The sequence below is a fragment of the Podarcis bocagei genome (assembly GCF_964188305.1).
Source record: "Podarcis bocagei genome assembly, chromosome: Z".
NCBI classification, from domain to species: Eukaryota; Metazoa; Chordata; class Lepidosauria; order Squamata; family Lacertidae; genus Podarcis; species Podarcis bocagei.
The window spans coordinates 16659027-16683186 of NC_138140.1; the positions used below are offsets into that span (position 1 = coordinate 16659027).

The 24160-nt window shown below is 47.3% G+C and overlaps 1 protein-coding gene across 4 annotated transcripts; it reads right to left on the reverse strand.

The window, feature by feature from the left end:
- Nucleotides 1-452: 452 nt before the first annotated feature.
- Nucleotides 453-12571, reverse strand: EXOSC2 (exosome component 2). 4 transcript variants are annotated; one of them, XM_081179251.1, is made up of 9 exons: nucleotides 12246-12571; nucleotides 8802-8903; nucleotides 7548-7593; nucleotides 6739-6828; nucleotides 6012-6077; nucleotides 5702-5770; nucleotides 3302-3478; nucleotides 1859-1987; nucleotides 453-1022 (listed from the first exon to the last, which is right to left on the reverse strand). In XM_081179251.1, the coding sequence occupies exons 1-9, from the start codon at nucleotides 12554-12556 to the stop codon at nucleotides 942-944; spliced, it is 1071 nt and encodes a 356-aa protein (XP_081035377.1). In that variant the 5' UTR covers nucleotides 12557-12571; the 3' UTR covers nucleotides 453-941. The 4 variants fall into 4 exon arrangements, with proteins under 4 accessions (XP_081035377.1, XP_081035376.1, XP_081035379.1 ...); XM_081179250.1 differs by having other exon boundaries at nucleotides 453-1025; XM_081179253.1 differs by having other exon boundaries at nucleotides 12293-12492.
- Nucleotides 12572-24160: the final 11589 nt, after the last annotated feature.

Consider the following 24160-nt stretch of genomic DNA (forward strand, 5'->3'; position numbering starts at 1 on the left):
AAGCAGCACATGGAAACGTCGTTTACCTTCCTGCCAGAGCGGTACCTATTTATCTACTTGCACTTTGACGTGCTTTTGAACTGCTAGGTTGGCAGGAGCAGGGACTGAGCAACGGGAGCTCACCCCGTCGCGGGGATTCAAACTGCCGACCTTCTGATCAGCAAGTGCTAGGCTCTGTGGTTTAACCCACAGCGCCACCCACTTACAAACCTTACCTTGCTTTAATTGTGGCTTGGCATTATGGGTGAACCTGGCACCCATCCTTAACTATGGTTTGTTTGGCTAGACACATCAGTAGCCTCATTCTCCATTAATTTGTTCAATTCTCTTTCAAAGTCATCCAAGTTGGTGGCCATCTCTGTCTCCTATGCGAGCAAGTTCCATAGTTTAACTCTGCACTGCTTAAAAAAGTACCTTCCATGTGAAGACTCTCTCAAACACATATGCACTCATTTTTTTAAACAACTAAAGTTTATTGAAATATCTCCAGTAAAAATAAAGAATTCCCCCCACCCCACCCCGCACACACACACATAGCTTGAAGCATCCACAGTATTACAGATGCTTTTTACGATGCTGGCTACATGTAGAGGAATGTGATGCTGCATTTCGGCTAGGTCAGGGGCTGAGGAAGCAGTAGCCATTGAGAAACTGTTGGACTCCTATCCTGCTGGAGCCCAACTTTTCAGCCCCTGCAGACAGTACAGCTAGTGGCTGGGGGTGGTAGTGTGAACTGTAGTCCAGCCTCATTGGGAGGGCCACAGGATAACAAACGATACCAAGATTCTTAAGCAAAAGTTCTCATCGTTTCCACAGTCCCCCTTTTTCTATTTGGTATGGAATTTGTAATGGAATCTCACACTGGGGGGAAAAAACACATCGGGGAGGCTAGATCCCTGAAAAGAAAGGACCATCACTGCCTCGCCACTTTCCCTCTCCAATCACCCCTCCAGTTCCAGCAGTCTCTGACGCGTCACCAGCACAATCTTCTCCATCACCTCTGGCTTGAGAAGGTCTTTGATCTGCTATTTTTTTAAAATAAAATAAAAGTTGAATTAGCATGCAAAGAAGATCACAACACACAGCACAGCCGGTTCAGGAACAATTTGTAGTCAATCTAAACCCGCCCTACAGATTTTTAGAATGCTTGTTTGAGCGGGAAGAAGCTGGCTGATCTGTAATTTACAGCACTGATCTGTAATGTCTCCAACTCTCTCTCCCCCCCCCCCCCAGCAGCTTTGCAATTGTTTTAAAAGTACTTGTAGGTTTGGGGATATTTCTCACCACCAGAACTTTCAAGGAAAAGGATAAATGGGTAAGACAACATGTGCTTCAATCAAAATCTTCATAAAAGCGAATAGCCCGTCTGATGGCTTACTGGTGTACATCTGCAAACTGCTCAGTAGAAGCTGGGCTCACATCACTGGCAAAAAATATTCTCACATCCGTTGTTAAAGAGATTGTGTTTGTCTTCAGACTGTCATTGTTCATGAACAGCTGTGTTAACGGCAAATTCAGTAGTGCAGGATCCCTTCCAGATACTGAGAGCCACACCCCATTCTAACATTATACTCACACTAAGATTGTGTAAGAAAGGGGGGTGGGGAAGAGAGACTGCATGAGTTTTGGAAGTCACACCTTTATGGCTTGCATTAATAACTGAAGAGGAAGTAGTGTCCTATAGATATACAAGGGGCCAACTCATTGGTGGGGAGAAATGGACACCCCATTTCATTACAGGAAAACATTATGGCCCGTGGAAGTGTGTGCACGTGTGGATGCATAGCCAAGCCAGCCTGCCACCACCCCTGCCACCCTTCCACAGCCCAGAACAAAGAGCAGCAATTGGATACATCACCTCATGAGAAAGGGAGGCCTCGTAGCAGTAGAGGATGCTGGTGTCATAGAGCATCTGTTTCTGCTCTGCCAGAGCCACAACGCAGTTCCGGAGTCGGGAAATCACTTCACGGTCAGACAAGGGCACTGGCTAAAAGGGGGAAGTAAGGAACCCACATGAAGTCAGCGGCCATTGTCTCAAGAGCAACAATGGAGGGTAGTGAAGGAAGAACCCCAAGTTCTCACACACAACACCAAGCCGCAGTTAAAACAAACCCAGGGTTTGCAACCCAAATAATGGTTGCAGACTGTGGTTTGCTGGCAATAACAAGCCAGTTAAGACGCCGGTCAGAGGTCACACATAACACTAAGTCAGTCAATCTAGAAGTGGGCAGTGGAATTACCTGGGCTGGGAAGGAACAGGAACTAAAAGGCAGGGGAGGTACTGAAGGCGTACAGATCTATCAGACTTTGAAAAGCTGGTGTCACTGAATCATATTCACCAATTTTGTTGAATTAATTAAATTAAATGGTTTTAATTAGATGTTGAATAAATGTGCAATTAACTGTTACTGTTTTGAACTTTGTTAATATCTTCTTTAGTGGGTCATGCAAACCGCTATTCTGAATAATGCTTTTCACAGGGTAGGTGGCAGGGGTCTGAAAAAGTTGGAGAACCACTATGCTAACCTGTGGGGTAACAAACTATGGTTTAGGGATACCCGATGACCATACAAGTGTGTTGTGAAAGACTTTAGACCTAACGTGAACAGGAGAGAAAGCAAAAGACAGCCTCAAGTGATGAACATTAGTTCTGGTGAACTGTCAGTTCAGGTACAACAGCAGTCTATAAGACACCAGAAGACGAAATTGTGGATATATTGTGGATGAAGCTAAATGTTGGAAGATTCAGGACAGATAAAAGAAAGTTCTTCTTCACTCAGTGCAGTTAAACTGTCAAACCCGTTCCCACAGGAGAAGGTGATGGCCACCAACTTGGATGGTTTTAAAAGAAGATAAGACAAATTAATGGAGAAGGCTATCAATGGGTATTAGCCACAATGGCTACAAGCTATGCTCTTCCTCCACAGTTGGAGGCAGCAATGCTTCTGAATACCACTTACTGGAGACCACAGGAAGGGAGAGTGCTATTGCACTCAGGACCTGCTTCCAAGCTTCCCACAGGCATCTGCTCAATCACCGTGAGAACAGGATGCTGGACTAGATGAGCGATTGGCTTGACCCAGCAGACTCTTCTCATGTTCTTTACTAGGTAGGAGGCTGAACCTCATAACACGTCCAGCACCACTGCTCATCCCTTACCTTGAGGGGTGGATCAAGGGGAAGAGGAGAATGCCAAGACTTGGCTGCAGGATACCAGTTGCAAACACCTAGTAAATAGCTTATTCATTCAACTCCAGCCAAGGGCTTTTCTCTGCTGCGTTCCCAAGGTCTGTTGGCTCACCTCCAGGCTGGTGATGAATCCCCCAGCCTCCTCATTCTTCTGTTTGGGTGTTGGGTAGATCCAGATGAACCCATTGTTGCCAAGGATAACAGAAGCCCCACAAGTCAAGTCATGGAAATGGGTCTTCTGCCGCTTCACAAGGGAAGGGGACACCTGGACGAGCACACCTTGGCCAAGCTGGAGAGACAAAGATGCAGACCTGAAGTCAGCATAGAGCAGTCAGTATGGGAAGGTGGTGGTTAATGCACCAAGGATGCTGGAGGAAATCTCCAATGTGCTGGAAGAGGGCAAAGTGTGTTGTAGTGGTTAGCATGTCACACTAGGACCTTTGAGGCCACATGAAGCTCCCTGGCTCACCTTGATTCAGGACAGATAAAAAGGAAGTCCTTCTTCACCCAGCGCATAGGTTAAACATGGAACTCCCTCCCATGGGAGTCAGTGATGGCCACCAACATGGATGGCTTTGAAAAGGATTGGACAGATTCATGGAGGAGAGGGCTATCAATCGCTACTAGCCACGATGGCTATGCTCCACCTGCACGGCCAGAGATAGTAACCAGTTACTGGAAGACGCAGGAGGAGAGGGTGTTACGAACAAGATGCCGGACTACATGGGCCACTGGTCTGATCCGGCAGGGTCATCTTATATTCTTGGGCCCAATCACTGTTTCCCACCTTTACCTACCTCACAGAGTTGTTGTGAGAATTAAATGAGGACTAGGGCCTGGGAGAGACCAGGGTTTAAATTCCCACTGGGCCATGAAGCTCTTTGGGTGACCTTGGGCCAGTCTTCCCTCTCAGCCTATAACCTACCTCACAGGGCCATGCGAATTAAATGAGGAGGGAGAGAATCATGTATGCCACTTTGAGCTCATTGGAAAAAAAGGTGGGATATACATGTACAGACATTAAGTCTTGAATGCAGTCATCCAAATGGCATCAAAACAAACCTGGAAAATCTTTTACATTACAGATTCAGCTCACACCCACAGAATATACAATCTAAAGCACTGCGGTAATTTATTTGGTAATTGTTTTTAAAATTTTCACTAAAGTTTGTTAAGGTAGGAAGGAAATGTATAAGGAAATACCTTACAGAGTGGTTGTTAAGGATTACAGAAAACATGGATTGCTTTCAAAGTACTATTGGAATACCAACTAATTATTTAAGTTCCCAGGAAGCAATTAATGTGAGCACAAGCTCTGGAACAGAGCCTAACAGAGAAAGAACTCTGTTAATAGAAGCAGAGAATTCAGGTGATATGTAGGTACAGGACCCTACATTGCTTACTGAGAAAGTTAAACATACCTTGATCATGGGGCTACCAAAAAGATTTAAAAATCCATCCCTAGAGTAATAGCAAAGGCTTAATCAAGTCAGCCCATTTTAGCAGTTATTCCTCACCACATTTTTTAATCCAGTTTGCTGTCCTTTCACCCTTTATTCCATAATCACACTTTTCCTTTCATCTTTTAAGTAAATGCTAATCCCCCAAAGTGGGTGGGTGGGCAGGATAATCCTCAATTGCAACCTACTCCCTGGCAGGGACCCTCCCTTTGCTTTTATCCCAAGATGGGGAAAGCAAAGACTGTAAGAAATTCCCAACCTCATAAAGCCCTAAATCTGAGCCCCAGGACTCAGAAAGAAAGAAAAAAGAGAAAGTTTTCCTGTAAATGTAATAATCACTTACACTGAGCAGGTGTTGCAATTTCCAAAAAAAAAAAAAAAAGGGTAGGAGGGCTTTATGGTCTCAGAATCACAGCCCCAGGAAGATCAAAGTTCAGAGCCCAAAAACTGGGGAGTAGATTCTCACAATATTCTAATTGGGGAACTTGATCTCTTCATCTCCTCAGGCTGCCTTCTGCAGGGAATTAAAAGCACCTGGCAAGGACATGCCCTGTCCTAGGGCAAAAGCCAGTGGAGCAATCATCTGATCCCAAGAGCAAGCATTGAACGAAGGACCCCACTGATTTCAGGTGCCATATACAATGCATTTGCCAGTACGGTATCTCTGCAACCCAGCTGAGCCTTCTAAGAATGTAAGAGCATAAGAAGAGCCTGCTAGATCTGGCCAATGGCCCATTTAGTCCAGCATCTTCTTCTCACAGTGGCCAACCAGATGCTGGTGGGAAGGAAACCTGCAAGCAGGATTCGAGCACAAAAGCAACGCTCCTCTCCTGTGGTTTCCAGCAACTGGCACTCAGAAGAATTACTGCGCCTGACTGTGGAGGCAGAGCATCATGGTTAGCAGCCTTTGATAAGTCCTCTCCACCATAGCTTTGTTTAATCCTCTTTTAAAGCCTGGCACATGTTCCGGGACATGCCCAGATTTTTCTGTGGCACACAACAGGCAGAATGACTTCACCACACAGAGCAGCAAGCAAGTAAAGCTGACCCACCTTTCCGTATTTCAGACTCCGTGTGTGCAGCGATACAGCCCCATCAGAGAACACCGCTTGGACTTCTGCCTGTCAGGATCGCTTAAGGAAATCAGCCAATTTTGTACAGGCATTTGCTGATGGGGAGTAGGGAGTAGGGAATGCCTCTTCTTCGCTTAGGGAAAGAGAACCTATGGCAGATAGTGTTGGATTTCCCCAACTCCCATCAACCGCAGCCAGTACGGTTAATGGTCCAGAGGCAACAGAGGGCGGTTATCAGATTTTTCACTGCCCTTGGCTTCCCCCTGGCCAAGTACTAGAGTATGGATACACTGATAAGGTCCCCTTCCTGCAGGTAATCTCGCATTGCCAGTTCATCCTCTGCTGATCTCCGCCTCTGAAAAACATGCAGGCGCACCCATTAAAGGAAGCAAAATTAGAAGGCTGTCATTCATTTAAATAGGTCTTAAGTCAGTTGAACTTAATACTGAGTCAGACACGAGGTCCATCTCTCTCAGTACTGCCTACACTGACTGGCAGTGACTCTCCAGGGGTTTGAGGCAGAGGGGATCTCTCCCATCCTTATGTGGGGATTGAACCTGGGATCTTCGGCATGTAAAGCAGGTGCTCTACCACTGAGCTATGACCATTTCTCGTACCAGTAAAAATTCCAGTCCTCATGATTCTGATTTAAATATCGATATAGGAAGCTGCCTTATACCAAAGTCAGACACTGACTGGCAGTGGCTCTCCAGGGTTTCACACAGGGAATATCTCCCACCTGGGAACCTTCTACTTGAAAAGCATGTGCTTTACCACTGAGCCAAAAGTCATTTCCCCTAAATGCAATAAGAGTGCCTCTGAGCATATGCCTGATATCAAGCAGGCAGCAAAATCACAACATACACACTAACCATTACTAGGAGTATTATTCTCTGTGTGCTCAGGAGTTGGAAATGGAGCCCTTGCCTATGTGAGGGCCCAATAAGCCTGCTAGGGTGTCTTTAGATAAAACACCCAAGGCTTCCTAGCTAATGCAGCTTTGGGAGGGCACTCACCAGCTCCCCTCCTGGAAGATTCATGGATGAAAGAAGCAAGACAGAATCCAGCCTGGAATTGGTCTCGACTTTCCACCGTTTCTGCTGAACCTAAAAAGGAAAAAAAAAAACATTTTCTTAAGTACTTGTTAAAGTCAAGAGATTTCTCTTCAATGGAGCATGGCAAGAGGAAGATTAGCCTGGCCCTATCCACTGACCCAAGAACCAAGAGTGCCTTGATTGTGTGCCGGTATGTTATTACCATGTTATGTTATTACAGAGGAGGGGCACCTTTTTCACCTCAAGGGCCGCGCTATCTCAGGGAGAGATTCTTGGGGGCCGCAAGCCAGTGGAGGGTGGGGCTGGGGCCAGAGGCAAAAGCCCACACAGAACGCTTTCTCTGTCCAACAAAGGGAGAGATGTAGTCACAACTCAAGTACATGATCCAGCTAGGCAAGAGCACTTGAGGAAGACTTGGTAGAGTGTGCAGCCTGGTGAGAGCCCCGAGGGCCTGACAGAGAGACCTAGAGGGCTGCATGAGATTCCCCATGACAAACCATAAACCACCTTGATGAGCATTTGAGCATTTTCCTCTCGACATGTTCTCTCTCATTAAATACTTTCAAAATACAAAAGTTGGTATGTTGTGTATATTTCAAATCTGGGGTAAGGATGCTGTGTGGTCTGCCCCTAAGATGCTGTTGGACTCCAGCTTCCATCAGTCCCTGCAGCCAGCATGCCAACGGACCAGAGCTGAAGTCCACCAACGTCCAGAGAGGTGCAGGTTCTCCACCTTCAGCTTAAAAAAAAAAAAGTGATATCCTCAGTACCTCTGTGATTCGTCCAACCACAATATCACCAACTTCGCCATTGTATCTGCAAGGAAAATAAAACAAAGACAACTCTCAAAAAGATGGTTCTTTGGTAACCTGAATTCTCTTGACTGAAAGGCTAGGGAACCTGCACACTTCCTCTGCCCCCAACCGTTATTCTCAACAGTCCACCTAAAGGCAGCAAGACCAGTCAGGACTGATGGTGCAAGCTGGGGAAGCAAATGAAATCATTTTTAGAATCAAGGAAAGCATCTGAAATCAAATATTCACTGAAGCGTAAATGTGTATTGTTTTTTAAAAGGGTCACCAGTTGCTGCGTAAGCAAGCCCACATCAACATCACAAAATGTAATTATGCACCCACATTGCATGTGTTTTTGTTCTTGCTCCTTCCGGGTAGTTCGTCACCCTGACCTCAGCTTTCATCTGCGGCTCAAGAAGCTGTCAGCATGAGACAGCGGCCACACACCAGTAGCAGCTTCAACTGGCTAACTAAACCAGGAGAGGGTAGCCGATGAATTTCAAACCCTTGGTGAATTAGAGACTCCCCCCTGCATGTGAAGATAGGCTCCAGCGGATTGAGTAGACCAATTGTGGGTCCAACAGTCAAGAAGGAAGTTTCTGCACATAATGTAGAGGGATGTGAGGGGCAGATGGGGCTCATCTACTTGGGAAGGTAGCCTATCTAGGAAAGGAAAACTCTGATCCTAAATCTCCACTTGTGCCTAGCAAGCCAAAACACCAGGATCCTGTGCCCTGTCTTGTCCACCGACCTGCTGCAGGTCAATGACTCACAGAAGATGGCCATCACTGACTATGAGCTGAAAACACTCGACGCTCACGTTGCCACTCTACAGGAAACCAGGCTCACTTTGAATGGCTGCCTCCGAGAGAAGAACTACATATTCTTCTGGCAAGGAGGGCATCCAAAAGAGCCAACTATTCACTGTGTCATCTGCGTGACAAACTAGCAAACAAGTTTTCTTCATCTTGTATTATTATGTTGTGAACCGTCCTGAGGGCTACAGATGAAGGGTGACATACAAGCTACAATTCTCAGTGTTAAACCACTCTAGGAATCGCAGCTCCCTGAAGGGAAGAGGGGGTCCCCTAACAATTCTCGGCACCCTGAACAAACTGCAGTTCCCAGGACTCTTTGGGGGAAGCTATGACTGTTTAAAGGGGTGCAATACTGCTTTAAATGCATCGTGCAAATGAGGTGTATGACAGCTACTCATCTGGAGCCTCTTACCTTGTTTTCAAAGCTTTCACACAGATCAGCTTGTTCACCCTGTCCACAACACCAGCCACAGAGGCAATGAGCTTCTCGCCTCCCAGGTATGTCCCATGGCCTCTACCAGAGAATAGGAAAAATAAATGGTCTGGCACACAACTCTGTAGATCAGGGGTGTCAAACTCAAATTCATCGGGGGCCGCATCAGCAGTTTGGTCACCCTCAAGGGGCCGGTTGTATCTGTAGGACTATGTGTCCACTCTTTATTATCATAAATTATTGTCATTGCATTCAATTATTACTGGTTTTTTTTGTAATAATGTAAGTAATAACTAGCTCTGAAAGCAGAAACATAGTCAGAATAATGGCAAGTAGATATTCAAATGTACAATTATTGTACAATTTATTGGAAAATGGTTTTTGGTAACAGACAGTAATTTATTTATTTTTTAAACATACAAATATTGCTAAACAATTTTAAACAACTCTTGTTGAGACATTTCATTCTGAATCTACTACCCAGAGCCAGGCAGAGGATGATGGCAGGTGGGTGTCCTGCCCGCCACCAACATAAATCCTGGCTATGCCCATGATGTCGTGGTTCACCCTTGAGTTTAGAATCGCTCCCCAAGCCCTACTCCCCGCCCCAACGGCCTCCAGCCCACCTGTCGATGGCGGGGAGCCCCGGTGGCTCCCTCTCTGCCCGCCCGGACCCCTGGCAGCCTTACGTGAACCCCGCCTCGGCTGGAGCAGGAGCACTGGCGGAGACGGCGGCAGCAGAGCCACCGAGCTTTGTGCTGGCGGCGGCGGCAACGACGGGAGGGGGCCTGCCGGTGGCTCGGATTGCGCCCGCCTGCCTTGGACTCCCGCGGACCTCTCTCCCTCCGCAGCCCTCCTCCCCGCTCGGGAGCCTTATGGGGGGTGGCAGGAAGCGCCTCTGCCCTTTCCTGCCTGCGGGGAGTATGCGGCGGCCGGGCTGGGCGCGCAGGCTCTGAGAGGCAGCCCCGGCACCAGCAACTGACCAGTGGCCTTTGCGGCGGCGGCGGCACCAGCAGCACCGGCGGCGGCAGCCTGCCCCCACCCCACTCCAAACATGAGCCCCCCCTTGGGGAAATAAGCCCCCTTTCCTCGGGGGCGCATGGAGCGCCTTTCGCCCTCTTCCCCCACCCATAGCATCTCCCTTTCCAGCGCCCTCCCTCCGTCCGTCCCTCCCTCCGCCAGCCCGATGCTTGGAGGCTTCTGAGTGTCCACTTGGAGGGAGGCCAGCAGGAAGGTAGCCCCCCTCGCCCCAGCGGCGGCCCGGCTCTGGGAGGAGGAAGAGGACTATGTCTTTGCTCACCGCGCTGGTGATGAGCGCAATGCCGAGGCGCACCAGCGCTGCCCGGTGGTCACCCTTGACCCGCCCCAGCAACACTTCCGCTGTCCCCGCAGCCCTCCACCCTGGCCAGCAGCCGCTTGGAAAAGGGCTCGTCATGGTCCAGCCGCTCTCTGGGCGCTCGCTGCCGCCACTCCATCGCCTCCTGCGCCGACGAGCAGCCTCACATTGGCAACTACCGCCTCCTCAAGACCATCGGGAAGGGAAACTTCGCCAAGGTCAAGCTGGCCAGGCACATCCTGACAGGAAGGGAGATGGCTATAAAAATAATCGACAAGACGCAGCTGAATCCAACGAGCCTCCAGAAGCTCTTCCGAGAAGTGAAGAGTTTGGAATCCCCCCCCCCATATTAAAATTGGAGCGATTAGTTCAGTGGGAGCAGCAGAGACCCTCGCTTTCCCGCAGCTCGCTGTTTTCTTTTACACCTAACCTGGCTGTGCGCCCGGGAAAAGATCAAAGCGGAGCGAAAAGATATAGTAAAGAGGCTTGGCAGGGTTTTTGCCCCGCAAATCACGCTTGCTTGGCTCGGGGGTGGGTGTGTTGTGTGTGTGTTTCCCTCTTCTCCTTTCCCCCTCCCACTTCTCCCTGGGTTTCCTGACGGCCCACAGCGCTGCGCTCAGCAGACGGCTGGGCTGCTTCACCGCCTGGTGCGCTCAGAGTGGGCGCACGTGTTTGGGGCTGCCTGGGATTGGCCGCGACGGGGATCCGGCGGGCGCTGCCACCTGGCGGGCTTGCTGATCCCGTATCCGGAGGCTTTCTCTCTCTCTCTCTCTCCCGTCCTTTTAGAGTCTAAATAAAAGAATAATAAAAGGTGAAGGCTGGCGGCCGGCGGCGGCTACACGGGCCACATGACGAGGTCTGGCGGGCCGGATTTGGCCCGCGGGCCTTGTGTTTGACACCCGTGCTGTAGATTATTTTAAAAACATCAGAATATGATCATTGCTCATCTAAGCATTATACTGTCCTTACTCTGCTTCGATATATAGAATGCAACTAAAAAATTTAGGCTTTCTAGTTTAGAGAAATAGAGGAATGAAGGGTTCTCTGTCCTGCCCTGGCCTGCTCACTCATCTGTCCACAAAGTTGTCTCACCTATGGCAACTACCAGGCAAGTGTTTGAAGACAGTTATAGAATAGCATATGGTGTGAAGGAAGCTGGTAGTCCCCCTGCAGCTACTGCTGCCACCACCCCCTTCACCTCTCAGAATTCTAGAATCTAGGGTCATCCAATGAACTGAACTAGATTCTGGGGAATTGCTGCAGCTTAGTGAGTAGAGAACATGCTTTGCATGCAGAAGGTCCCAAGTTCAATCTCTGATGGCATCTCCAGGTAGGACTGAGAAGAGACCCCATGCCTGAAACCCTGTAGTCGGTGTAGATGATATTGAATGAGATGGATCATTGCTCTGGCTAGGCTTAGGGTAGTTTCCTGTGATTGTCATAGAGATACACTTTTTTCACACATGTAACTGATGTCTGGAATTCAATGTCACAAGCTGAGGCCCCGCTGGCTTCAATGACTTTAAAAAGGGGGTTCAGACAAAATTAATGGAGGAGGAGTATATCAGCAACGATCCTGATTTCCTGGTTTATCTTTTGTAGATTGCCTTGAGGCTTCTTTTTCCACAGTCAAGCAGGGTACATATCATGTGCAATAAAATAAATAAATAAATAAATAAATAAATAAATAAAAGTGATTGCTCCATCACCGCCGCCAAGCTCTTCTCCCCTATTATTTTACTGTTAGTATTATTATTATTTACTAAACCTGCTAGCCACTTTTATCCAGCCCAGGGCAGCCCTAAGTGACTTGCAACCAACTAATCTGTAAACCAACAGTGCCTCTGAGAGCACGTGGTTTAATATCTAAGCAGCACCGAAGCCAGAAAGATGCAATGCCGCCCCTTGCTCTGGGAGCATCATTCTGCACATACTCAGGGGTACTCTTGGCTGCTCAGGTTCAGGGGCGCCGATTAAGTCCCAAGAATGGGGCTGGTAGCAGGAGCGCGATAGCTGTGTCCCCCTCGCTTGCCCCATAACACGCATACAAACACGGCAGGTATTTTACGGAGCAACCAGCTACCCACGTGGGTGCTTCCATGAGAAGGAGCCTGCCTGCCCGCCTTCCCTTCACCTCATGTATCCTGGGTCGGTGGTGATGGTGTCCCCCGGGGCCACCAGGTCCTTGTCCCGCTCGCCCGCCTCGCGGGAGAAGCTCTGAGCCAGGCGAGGGCGGGGAACCGGGAGCCGCACTTCCACGGATGTCGCCGGGGCCGGTGCTACTGCTGCAGCTTCCGCCATCTTGACTGCTGGCACGCGGTCGCGCGATTTCCTGAAACGCTGCCTCCGGTTCCGCCGTTTTAACTCCTGGCACGCTCACGTGAAGCGGGAGCGACATGCGTGGAGGAAGAGGGATGGAGGTTGGCGAATCAACATCGATCACTTCCGGTAGTCATTCGACAACATCTCTCTCTCTCTCTCTCTCTCTCTCTCTCTCTCTCTCTCTCTCTCTCTCTCTCTCTCTCCCCCCCCCCCATTTGAATTTACAGTACGTAACTGGACATTTAATCCCATGTTTGACCAGTTCCCCCGCTGCTGTACACACGTGTGAATAGGTTGTATGTATCCAACCAGGTTTTGCTCTGAATATGTCCACGGGGGTAATGCGTTCAAATGGATCAAACTTAGGTCCATTCCGCCATCATGGACTTATATTCAGCTAAGTCCCGCTGAAGTGAATAGGCATAGCTAGCTGAGGTTCATTGATTTCAGTGGGTCTTCTTTGATTGTAGAGAAGTTTAAAATTAGCAATATACAGAAAACAGATTTGAAAAACAGTTAAAATACAGTACTGTATTTGTATGCTAGGTTTGGGATCCGGAAGTCTCATCTACTTTCATGGACCAGGAGACTGTGTCCCCTTTGGCGGTAGAGGCATTCAAAGCGAGGGTTGCCCAGAGAAGCCTGGCGGAGCACCCATGATGGATTCTGGCGACATCGGGCGAAAGCGCTTTCACGTTTAGTCATACGAGAGGAAAAGGGCCCGAGCAGGTTTTTTGTGCCTTTGAAATATGCTTCTCTGGCGCCCTCTTCTGTCCACGTGTGTTATCTTTAAAAAGCAACAGCCCCTAAATATCACATGCAAATATTGCTGTCTCTCCTCCTAACCTACTTCAGAGGATTGTTGTGAGGATAAAATACAGTGGTACCTCTGGATACAAACGGGATCCGTTCCAGAGCCCCATTCGCATCCTGAAGTAAACGTAAGACGCGACTGCGTGTGCGCAGGTCTCATTTCACCGCTTCCGTGCATGCGCGTGACATCATTTTGAGCGTCTGCGCATGCGCAAGCGGCAAAACCCGGAAGTGACTCACTCAAATATTCAAATATAACCCAAAAATATTCATCCCAAAGCTACTTTAACCCAGGGTATTACTGTAGGGAAGAGGAGAACCACGTGTGCCGCTTTGAGCTTCTTGGTGAAAGTGGGATGCCATTATGATGATGATGATTATATTGTGCTCAGGTCCTGCTTCTGGATTTTATCATAATGGGCATCTGAGTGGCCACTGTGAGCCAGGGGCTCTGACTTGGACCCCAGATATGGGTGCCTAGCGAGGCCATATCATGACATCATGACATCACGTGTGCTGTGACATCATAACATCACATTATGTCACCCTCCTGGAAGCAGAGGAGTGTGAGCCTAGAACACCGCTTTCAAGGCTCCAATAATTCTAAGGCCCTGCAAGGTCTCTGTGATGGGAATTTTATGGTCTTAGATATATGGTAATGTTCATAAGTGTACCAACCAAACATATACATAGATCAGCACAGGAAGGCCAACCTGGAACCATTTTGATTCCTAAACTGAGAAAATGTTTTCTCTGCAAGGTCAAACTGGAAAAGCCTCCCCATTGTCTTTTCCTTCACAAATCCTGTCTTAAGGGTATGTCTGTGTTTGAATAGGGTGTGAGCCTGTGACCTGGCCCAGGAACTAAGTATTTATCACTACAAAAGACTGGCCAGGCTCCCCAGTAAATCCAATCAAGTAACCTGCCAGACAGGAGATAAACAACGACAAGAGAAAAACAACATTCAAATGTTCTGTTGACCACCAATGACCACCTTTTTTGTGATGTAGGTGTGATGTATCTGAGGGGTGGTTTTAGGTTACACCCCTTCTGTGATGTATGTATGATGTTTCGGGGGTGGGCTTGAGCTACAGGGTGGCAATTTCAAAAGTCTTTATAAGGCCTTGCACAGTATTTTTCTGGGTCCCTTCTCTCCTGCGGGTGAGGGGAGCACCCTGTTGCAACAGATCAATAAAGATCAAGCTTACTAGCTGCTTTGCTTCTCAATGTTCTCTGGTTGGCCTCTGTTATTTTCTCCTACCAATAGGGAACCTATGTAAGGACTCTATATGGGCTCTTGGATACCCCATAAGGGAAAAGGGCAACTTTTGTTTACAACATCTCAGACAGGAACTCCGAGACCTCATGAGAAACTGGAGGTCCCATCAGAGGCCTTGCAGGGCCTTGAAAGTGGCATCCTAGGACCAGTGGGGCCTCCAATGTCACTTCCTGTTCCTCTCAAGGAACCAAAGTGGTGTCAGAGGCCCTGTGAGACCTAGGATGCCAGTCCCAAGCCGCCTCCCCATTTTTTGTGGGTTCCCAGGCACCCAGGGCCCCTTGGAGTTAGTGCCAGTGCTGTGAGCAAAGGCATACCTAGGGTCCCTTGTGCCCTTCACAAGGAGCTTTATTTGTAAAGGTAAAGGGACCCCTGCCAGTTAAGTCCAGTCGTGAACAACTCTGGGGTTGCGGCACTCATTTCACTTTACTGGCTGAGGGAGTGGGCGTTTATCTGCTCCGCAGAGAGTTTTTCCAGGTCATGTGGCCAGCATGACTAAGCCACTTCTGGCGAAACCAGAGCAGTGCATGGAAACACTGTTTACCTTCCTGCCGGAGCAATACCTATTAATCTACTTGCACTTTTTGGCATGCTTTCAAACTGTTAGGTTGGCAGGAACTGGGACCAAGCAACGGGAGCTCACCCTGTCATGGGGATTCAAACCACTGATTTTTGATTGGCAAGCCCAAGGCTCAGTGGTTTAGACCACAACACCACCTGCATCCCGTGTGCCCCCCTTAAAAAAATAAATCACTTTACCGCTGTTATAAGAATTCCTTGGTCCCAAATATAAAATAAGCGTTCATAAATGTACTGTACAAGGCAAACACATACATAAGTATATAAGCCACCAGTCTGAAATAGTACAGGAAAGCAATCCTGAAGTCATTTTGACTCTCCCAAACCATTTTGACTCTCCAAAACTGACCTCTGCAAGGAGGAAGGAAATGGGAAAGCCTCTCCATTGTCTTTTGCTTACCTGTCTTAAGGGTGTATTTGTGTATGAATAGAGTGAGCCTGCGACCTGGATTCAGGAATTAAAGTATTTACCATCACAAAAGAATGGCTGGGCTTCCCAGGTAAAGTAATCAGTGACCATTGTCAGGTATCCTGGCATACAGGATTTCTGCTGTAGACCGCCTCCTTCTGTTATGTATGTATGATGTTTTTGGGGGTAGTCTTGAGCTACAGGGTGGGCAATTTCAAAAGTCTTTATAAGGGCTTGCGCACCATTGTTCAGGGTTCCTTATCCCTCCTGCGTGTGGTGAGTGGGAACCCTGTTGCAACAGTTTAATAAAGAACATGCTTACTAGCTGCTTTGCTTCTCAATATTCTCTGGTTGGCCTCTGTTATTTTCTCCTACAGATAGGGAACCCACTTAAGGACTCTATATGGGCTCTTGGATACCACATAAGGGAAAAGGAGCAGGGTGTTGTTTTTTTATAACACCACACTAGGCGGGAGCCTAGTTGGGTCCCCCAGGAAGTAGGGAGTTTGAGGGCTGCAGACTCACACACAAAATTTGGGAGAAGTTAAAACAGTTGGTAGTGTGCATGAATAGGATGGCAGAGGCGGCACCAGTTCTCCCATCTCCCAACCTCAGCCCCAGTCTCATTTTCTTCTGAGGCGATTATCATCCAGACAATCTGCCTCCTATGCCTCTTGCATACCCTCCAACATTTCCCCGCTGAAAATAGGGATGTCCTAACTAAGCACAAACAGGACATTGTGGGATCAAATCAGAAACCAGGATGGCTTCTGAAAATCCAGGACTGTCCCTGGAAAACAGGGGCACTTGGAGGGTTTTGCCTCCCCATTCTGAAGGAGGAGCCAGAGTGGTCCAACTTTAGTGGGGAGGCTGTTGTCAAGGCAACCATGACTCACCCAGCCCAGCCTATGTGACATCACTTATTGCTGGTTTCAAAGGCACCAACTGTAACTGGTCAGCAGTTGGCAGTGAGGAGCAGGAGTGAAAGAGTTGGCAGTGAGTCTGAAGCCCTGGCCCCCAAGGCAATGACCAGGTCCATTGCTGCGGCCCTCCTCTGCTCCTCTGCCTCATCCGGACTTCCCTGAGGTGGGCTGGGTAGAGGGAGGGGCTGGTCCAAGGTCACCCTGTGAATGTGATGTCGGAGGGATGTCTTGAGCCAGGGCTCCAGTTTCTCAACTTCTCCCCATTCTCTCCTACCTTCAAGAGGCTGCGAGAGCTGCTGCAAGAGGAACAAGGTCCACCCCATGGTCTCCCATGGAGATCAGGCGAGTCTGGGGGGCCAGGTGAGCAATTGTTCTTTTTTAAAAAAATATCTTTATTGCATTTTTAAAAATTACAGAGAAAGCATGGATTAAACATTACATCCAGATATTCAAGAAGAAAAAATACAAAAAGGGGGGGGGGAGAATAAAAAACAGAAAAAAATTAATCAAGTACACAAAATTGTTCAAAGGATACAAATAATAATTTAACTATTCTATACGCCAGGTTCTCAGAAACAAATACATTTGTTATCCTTCTTTCTTTCTAGTCATTTTCTTTCTGTTCCAGAAAACTAATTTTAATCCCTGCTATATTAGTTGACTTCCCTCTATTTCTTTGCATCTTCACTACTTAAGTGACAAATATTCTGTATTCATTTATTAAAAACAGTTTTTTTCCATTATATCTGTGAGATTAATCTAAGCACAACCAAGTATTGTTTTTGAAACCATATTTTGTCAGGTAGTTTTTGAAGCAATCCCATTCCTTTTTTACCTTGTCGACTGAGTGATCTCTTACTAGTTCTGTCATTTTGGCTAGTTTGAGGTACTCGCACAACTTTAATTGCCACTCGTCTTTTGTTGGTATTAACTCACTTTTCCACTTTTTTGCTATTAGCATCTTAGCTGCTGTTGTCGCATAAAGAAACACTCTTTTATTTTCATTTGGGATGATTATCGTTAGAATGCCTAATAGGAAAGCTTCTGGTTTCTTTTAAAAAGTGTGTTTTAGCATTCTTTTTAGCTCCTCATAGATTATGTCCCAATTTTTTTTTATTTGAGGACATGTCCACCACATGTGAAATAAGGTTCCTTCATTTTGTTTACATCTCCAACACATATTGCTGTTATTTTTCTTTATTTTTGCTATTTTGGATGGGGTCAGGTACCACCTGTAAATCATTTTCATAAAGTTGTTTTTTTTATCAGACAGCATGCTGTGAATTTCAAGTCTTTTTTCCATAATTTCCCCCATTTTTCCATCTCAACTGGATAGCCAAAATCATGTGCCCACTTCACCATCACTTCCTTCACCTCCTCGTCCTGAAGGTTTCTGTTATGTATTAAGATTAGTTGCAGTTCTTAATACAGTAGAAATATGGGATAGGTATAAAAGCCTACTCGAACCAAAAACTCTGCACTGGTTATCTCCATTAGAGGTTATGAGTGTTAAAAAAATCAATATGAGAAGGAATTGGATTACATATGGAAATTTGATTGTTAAGGAAGGGGGAAAATGGAAAATGAAACCCTATGAAGAAGTAAAAGAGTATGTATATGATTGGTTGCATTATTTTCAAATAAATGAAATATTTAAAAAGGATCTTAAGGAATATGGATATATAGAGAAAGATTCAAAATTTCAAATAGAAATAATAAATAATGAATATAAAATTCTATCTAAAATGTATAAGATATTGCTGGAATGGCATACAAAAGATGAAGAAGTTAAATCTGTTATGATACAATGGGCTAGAGATTTTGGATATAATATACAATTTAAAGATTGGATTAAACTATGGAATGAAAATATTAAATTTACCGCATGTACTGCGTTAAAGGAAAATGTTATGAAAATGATTTACAGATGGTATATTACACCGGTAAAACTTGCAAAAATGTATAAAACATGCAAGAAATGTTGGAAATGTAAAGAAAAGGATGGCACTTTTTACCATATGTGGTGGGAATGTAAGAAAGTGAAGAGCTTCTGGGAATTGATATATAATGAATTGAAAAAAATGTTGAAATATACATTTGTTAAGAAACCAGAGGCCTTTCTTCTAGGAATTATAGGAAATGAAATAAATAGAAAGGATTGTAAACTTTTCCAATATGCAGTAACAGCGGCAAGAATATTACTGGCCCAGAAAAGGAAACAGGAACAAGTACCAACATTGGAGGAGTGGAGAATGAAGCTGATGGACTATGCAGAACTTGATAAACTGACAGGGAAGATCAGATATCTACGAGATCAAAAGTTCATCGAGGACTGGGGAAAGCTAGTGAAGTATTGGGAATGTATAAGTGATAATGAAATAACGTTAGTGGCATTTAAAGAAGCTCTGTAAAAACCTAAGAAATATTGTAAGAAAGAAAAACAGGTGTGGAAGGGTATGTTAAAAGGCAATAGAAAATTTAGGAAATGTGTAATTAAAAAGTCTAATTCAGATGATTGTCAGAGGCTGAAGGAAGTCCAAAAATGAGAAAATTTGTTAAAGTTGTAATGTTGTGCGATATGTATTTTTCTTGATGAAAATTAATAAAAAAATATTACAAAAAAAAGATTAGTTGCAGTTCTCACTCAGGGCCACCAGTATGTAAATGAAGGATTGAAAACTGTCGTTCCTGATTGGTTATCTAGTTGTGAGTTACTGTTACAAGTTACTTAGTATTATATAAAGCAACCAGCTAGGCTGCAGTCAGTGATTCCCGCAGCAGTTCTAACTGCTGTAATAAAGAGCTGTGAATCCAACAGAGCTGTGTCCTTCATCCATCTTTTCCACTATTCAACACTGGCGACGAGGATGGGATAGGATGAAACAAGACACAGCCAGAGCTGAACTGCTGGGACACACTGACTGAGAAACTCAAGGGACACTTAGTATTATATAAAGCAACCAGCTAGGCTGCAGTCAGTGATTCCCGCAGCAGTTCTAACTGCTGTAATAAAGAGCTGTGAATCCAACAGAGCTGTGTCCTTCATCCATCTTTTCCACTATTCAACACTGGCGACGAGGATGGGATAGGATGAAACAAGACACAGCCAGAGCTGAACTGCTGGGACACACTGACTGAGAAACTCAAGGGACACTTGAAAAAGTTTGCTAACCCCTGGTATAGGTCATGCTCCTTGTTTTAAGCCCTTTTCAGGTCTATGGCCATCCTCTACTGAAGGAATCTGGTCCGATGCCGAGGGGCCGGCCCCGGGACGCGGCGCGGCGGTGTTGCACCCAAGGTGTCAGAATTGCTGCCCTTCCTGCGTTCCATCATGGAATCCAAACTGAGGGGGAGACAACAAATTATTATTGGCCCTCAGGAAGGCTGCATACCACTGTGAATTGCGGAACTTGAGCGATGCCCTGCTGGATCGAATCGTGTGCAGTGTGAGGGACGAGAAACTACAGCGCCGTTTCCTCGCCAAGTCCAATCTCACTCTCAAACAGGCCATCGAGGAAGCTCAAGCTGCAGAGGCAGCGAAACAATCAACAGCGGAGATCCGCAAGGCCAACAGCCCAACAATTACAAAGAAGCCAACCTCAGTCCACCGTGGAGAGATCAGTGAATCCGAGGGCTGCTCAGATGAAGTGGATGATGTTTGCCGCATCAAGTAGGAACGTGGAAAGGTCAAACGGTGAACGATGGACCAATCAGACTGTGCGGGTTGCAGTGGCAATCATCCTCGGTCCAAATGCGGTTTCAAGGACGCCATCTGTCGGCATTGTTCATGTAAGGGTCATATTGCGAAGGTTTGTTGCTCGTCTATGCCAGCAGATTGACTATTGAGGAAAAACCATGGAAGTCGACACGGGCTCTGCCATGTCCATCGTCTCTTGGAGTACCATCAAAAGGTTGATTCCCAAATTATCTAAGAAACAACTGGACTCCACCTACCTGCATTTGAGGGATTATCAGGGAAATAACATTCCGGTTGTAGGTGTGGGCAAGTTCAAAGTGACCTTCAAGTCACTGAAGTTAGTCGTGGTCGATGGAAATTGGCCCAGCCTGCTGGGACTGGACTGGTTTACATCCCTGGGGTTGGAAGTTAAAGGCATCCACAGTGTTTCACAGTCAGAAATAGATGCCATCGTCACAGAGTTTTCAGAAGTGTTTGATGGAACCTTGGGACAGTATGTGGGGTCGCCCATATCCTTTAACCTCGATCCGCTAATCACACCCATCAGAGTCAAGCCTTGACGCGTACCATTTGCGCTCAAGCCTAAGGTGGATGAACAACTAGACAAGCTGATCACACAGGGGGTCCAGGAACCCGTAGACAAAGCTAAGTGGGAGACTCCCATTGTGACGCCCATCAAGCCTGATGGGTCAGTGCGCATCTGAGCTGACTATAAGTGCACGATAAACAAGGCGCTCCAACAGCATGAGTGCCCCCACCCTGTCGTCCAACACTTACTACATTCACTGGGAGAGGGCAAGGTTTTTGCGAAATTCAACCTTGCTCAGGCATACCAGCAGCTGCTGGTAAATGACGCCACTGCTGAGGCACAGACAATCGCCATGCACCGTGGGGCGTTCAGTTGTTGGCTGCAGTTTGGAGTCAGCGTGGCACTGGGAATTTTCCAGAGCTTAATGGAGTGGCTCCTACAGGGTCTGCCTGGCGTCGTACCTTACTTTGATGACGTGCTCATCTCAGTGGGAACAACACAACAGCTTTTTGATCGGCTGCGGGATGTCCTGACCAGGTTCCAAGAAGCAGGTCTCAAAGTAAAGAGAGGGAAATCCCAGATCACTGTACCACAAGTCAAGTTCCTGGGATACCTGGTTGACAGCTCCAGCATTCACCCCACAAAAGCAAAGATCAAAGCTATACAACAGGCTCCCAAACCACAAAACAAGAAGGACTTGCAGGCCTTTTTAGGTCTATTGAGCTTCTATAACATGTTCCTGCCACACAAAGCAACCATCGCTGAGCCCCTCCATCGACTGCTGGCCAAAAAGGCATCGTGGTCATGGGGCCTCCGGGAAGTTGCCACCTTTGCGGTTGTAAAGACACTATTAACGTCAGACTCTGTCCTCGCCCAGTACAACGAGGAGCGTCCCCTTGTCCTAGTCTGCAACGCTTCACCTTTCGGTGTCGGGGCCATTTCGGTGTCGGGGAAGAGAGGCTCCCATCGCATACTTTTTGAGAACCTTGTCATCAGCAGAAAGGAACTATAGTCAGCTTGACAAGGAGGCGCTGGCGCTTGTGGCAGGAGTTAAGCGTTTTCATGAATACCTCTATGGCACAGCTTTCAACCTCGTCACAGACCACAAACCTCTTCTGGGTATCCTGGCTGGTGACCGCCCGACACCCCCCCCCCCCGATTTTATCGTCACGAATGCTACACTGGACTCTTTTCCTTGCGGCTTATAACTATCGGCTCCTATACCGACCAGGCAAGTTGTCAGGGCACGCCGATGCACTTAGCCACTGGCCTTTGCCGACGCTGGTTGAAGATCTGGCACCTTCGTCAGCAGTACTCCTGATTGAGGAGCTGCCTGCATTTCCTCTGTCAGCAGCTGACATCGCTCTCCATTCTTCCAAGGATCGCACCATCAGCCGCGTTCTCAACTGGGTGTGGAGGGGTGACCAAAAAGGCCAACTGATCCGGAGTTCCAGCATTTCACTCAACGGCAGCACGAGCTCTCTGCTCACCAGGGGTGTCTCCTATGGGGAGACTGGGTCATCATTCCAACCAAGCTTCGTCAGCGAGTCCTTCATGCACTCCACGTTGGGCACCCAGGAATTGTGCGCATGAAGGCATTGGCACACAGTTTTGTTTGGTGGCTGGGCATGGGCAAGGTCATCATATCCTGGGTCGAATCGTGCCAGGCATGCCAGGAGTCAAGACCTGATCCACCTGTGCATCGTGGGAACTCATGGGAGACCCCCAAGGCACCATGGTCAAGCGTGCATATCGATTTAGTGGGGCCTTTCCACGGGCACACTTTTATGGTGGTAGTGTATGCATATTCTAAATGGTTGGAGGTGGTTTTAATGTCCTCCACCACTTCAGAAGCTGCTATCCGAGTGCTGCAGAGGCTTTTTGCCACACATGGGTTGCCAGACATTCTCGTATCGGATAATGGAACCCAATTCACGTCAGGCACATTTGAGCACTACCTCCTTGGCCGGGGCATCTGCCACGCTCTGACAGCCCCATTTCATCCAGCCAGCAACGGTCAGGCAGAGAGAATTGTTCACTCGGCTAAAGAAGCATTGGCACGTATGGCACAGGGGGACTGGCACGAACAGGTAGCCTAGTACCTGTTTGTACAACACATCATACCGTGCACAACAACAGGCCGGAGCCCAGCTGAACTTTTGATGGGCAGCCGCCTGCGATCTCCTCTCGACTGACTGCACCCAGATTTCACAGTGACAGATTTCCCAGGCTGTGCTAGCACGCCACGTGCCTTCATTCCGGAAGAGAAGGTATTTGCCCGGAACTATGCAGGGGAGGTTCTCTGGGTGCCGGTTGTGGTGGTTGGGGTTACAGGGCCAAAGTCATATCAGGTGGCTTTGGACTGTGGACGGATATGGCGCCGGAACATTGACCAACTGCACCCCCGGGCTGGGGATTGGGATGGGGGGACAGTGCCTCCGGCAGCCCGGGCAGTACCGCTGAAGTTCAAACAAGAGAGGCTGGGGAGGAAAGTCCAGCATACAGCCCATCTGTACCAGAAACCTTACCGCAGTCCAGAGCCTCCGCCGCAGAAGCCGACATAGAAGCCTCCGAACCGAGCCATACACCTGCGTCCCAGGGCGGGGGGGAGCGTGCCATTGGGCCCTAGCAGCTTGGCTGCCCCTCCAGTGATACCTCGGCATTGTACCTGGACTCATATACATGCAGCCTACCTGAAAGATTACGCAGTATGAAATACCTGTAATTCTAATCAAATCCGTGGCTAGCGTATATGGTATATGGTTGTAACAATTAAGGATTGGGGGAGCCTAACACCTCATCTGGGTGGGGAGGGGTGTTATGTATTAAGATTAGTTGCAGTTCTCACTCAGGGCCACCAGAAGGACTGAAAACTGTCGCTCCTGTGAATCCAACAGAGCTGTGTCCTTCGTCCATCTTTTCCACTATTCAACAGTTTCAATCCAATAATAAACTATGTTTTTGATAATATATTTTAATTATTTAATAATAGTTCTTTTCACCCTTTTCAGTGATGGCTCCAGCCTGGTGGAACGCTCTGTCCCACGAGACTAGGGCCCTGCAGGACTTGATTTCCTTTCGCAGGGCCTGTAAGACAGAGATATTCCGCCTGGCCTTCAATTTGAATTAGCCTGTTCCTCTATTCCCTTTTCCCTTTCCTCTTGAAACCCTTGAAGAAACCCTTTCTGGGACACATTTAAATTCTTCCCTGGTCTCCTTGCTGGCCCTAGTAGGACCAACTTGGCCAGTTAGCCCTGGTGATCATTGGATGTCTATTGACTGGGTCCCGGTCCCCCCCATGACCTCTGAGTTTTTGAATTTTATTGACATTGATGCTGCATTTTATGTTGTATTCTATGCTGTTTTATGCTGTTTTTAAGTCGTATTTTAATCAATGTTTTATATTTCCTGTTAGCCACCCTGAGCCCGGTTTTTAAACCGAGAATTTATTATT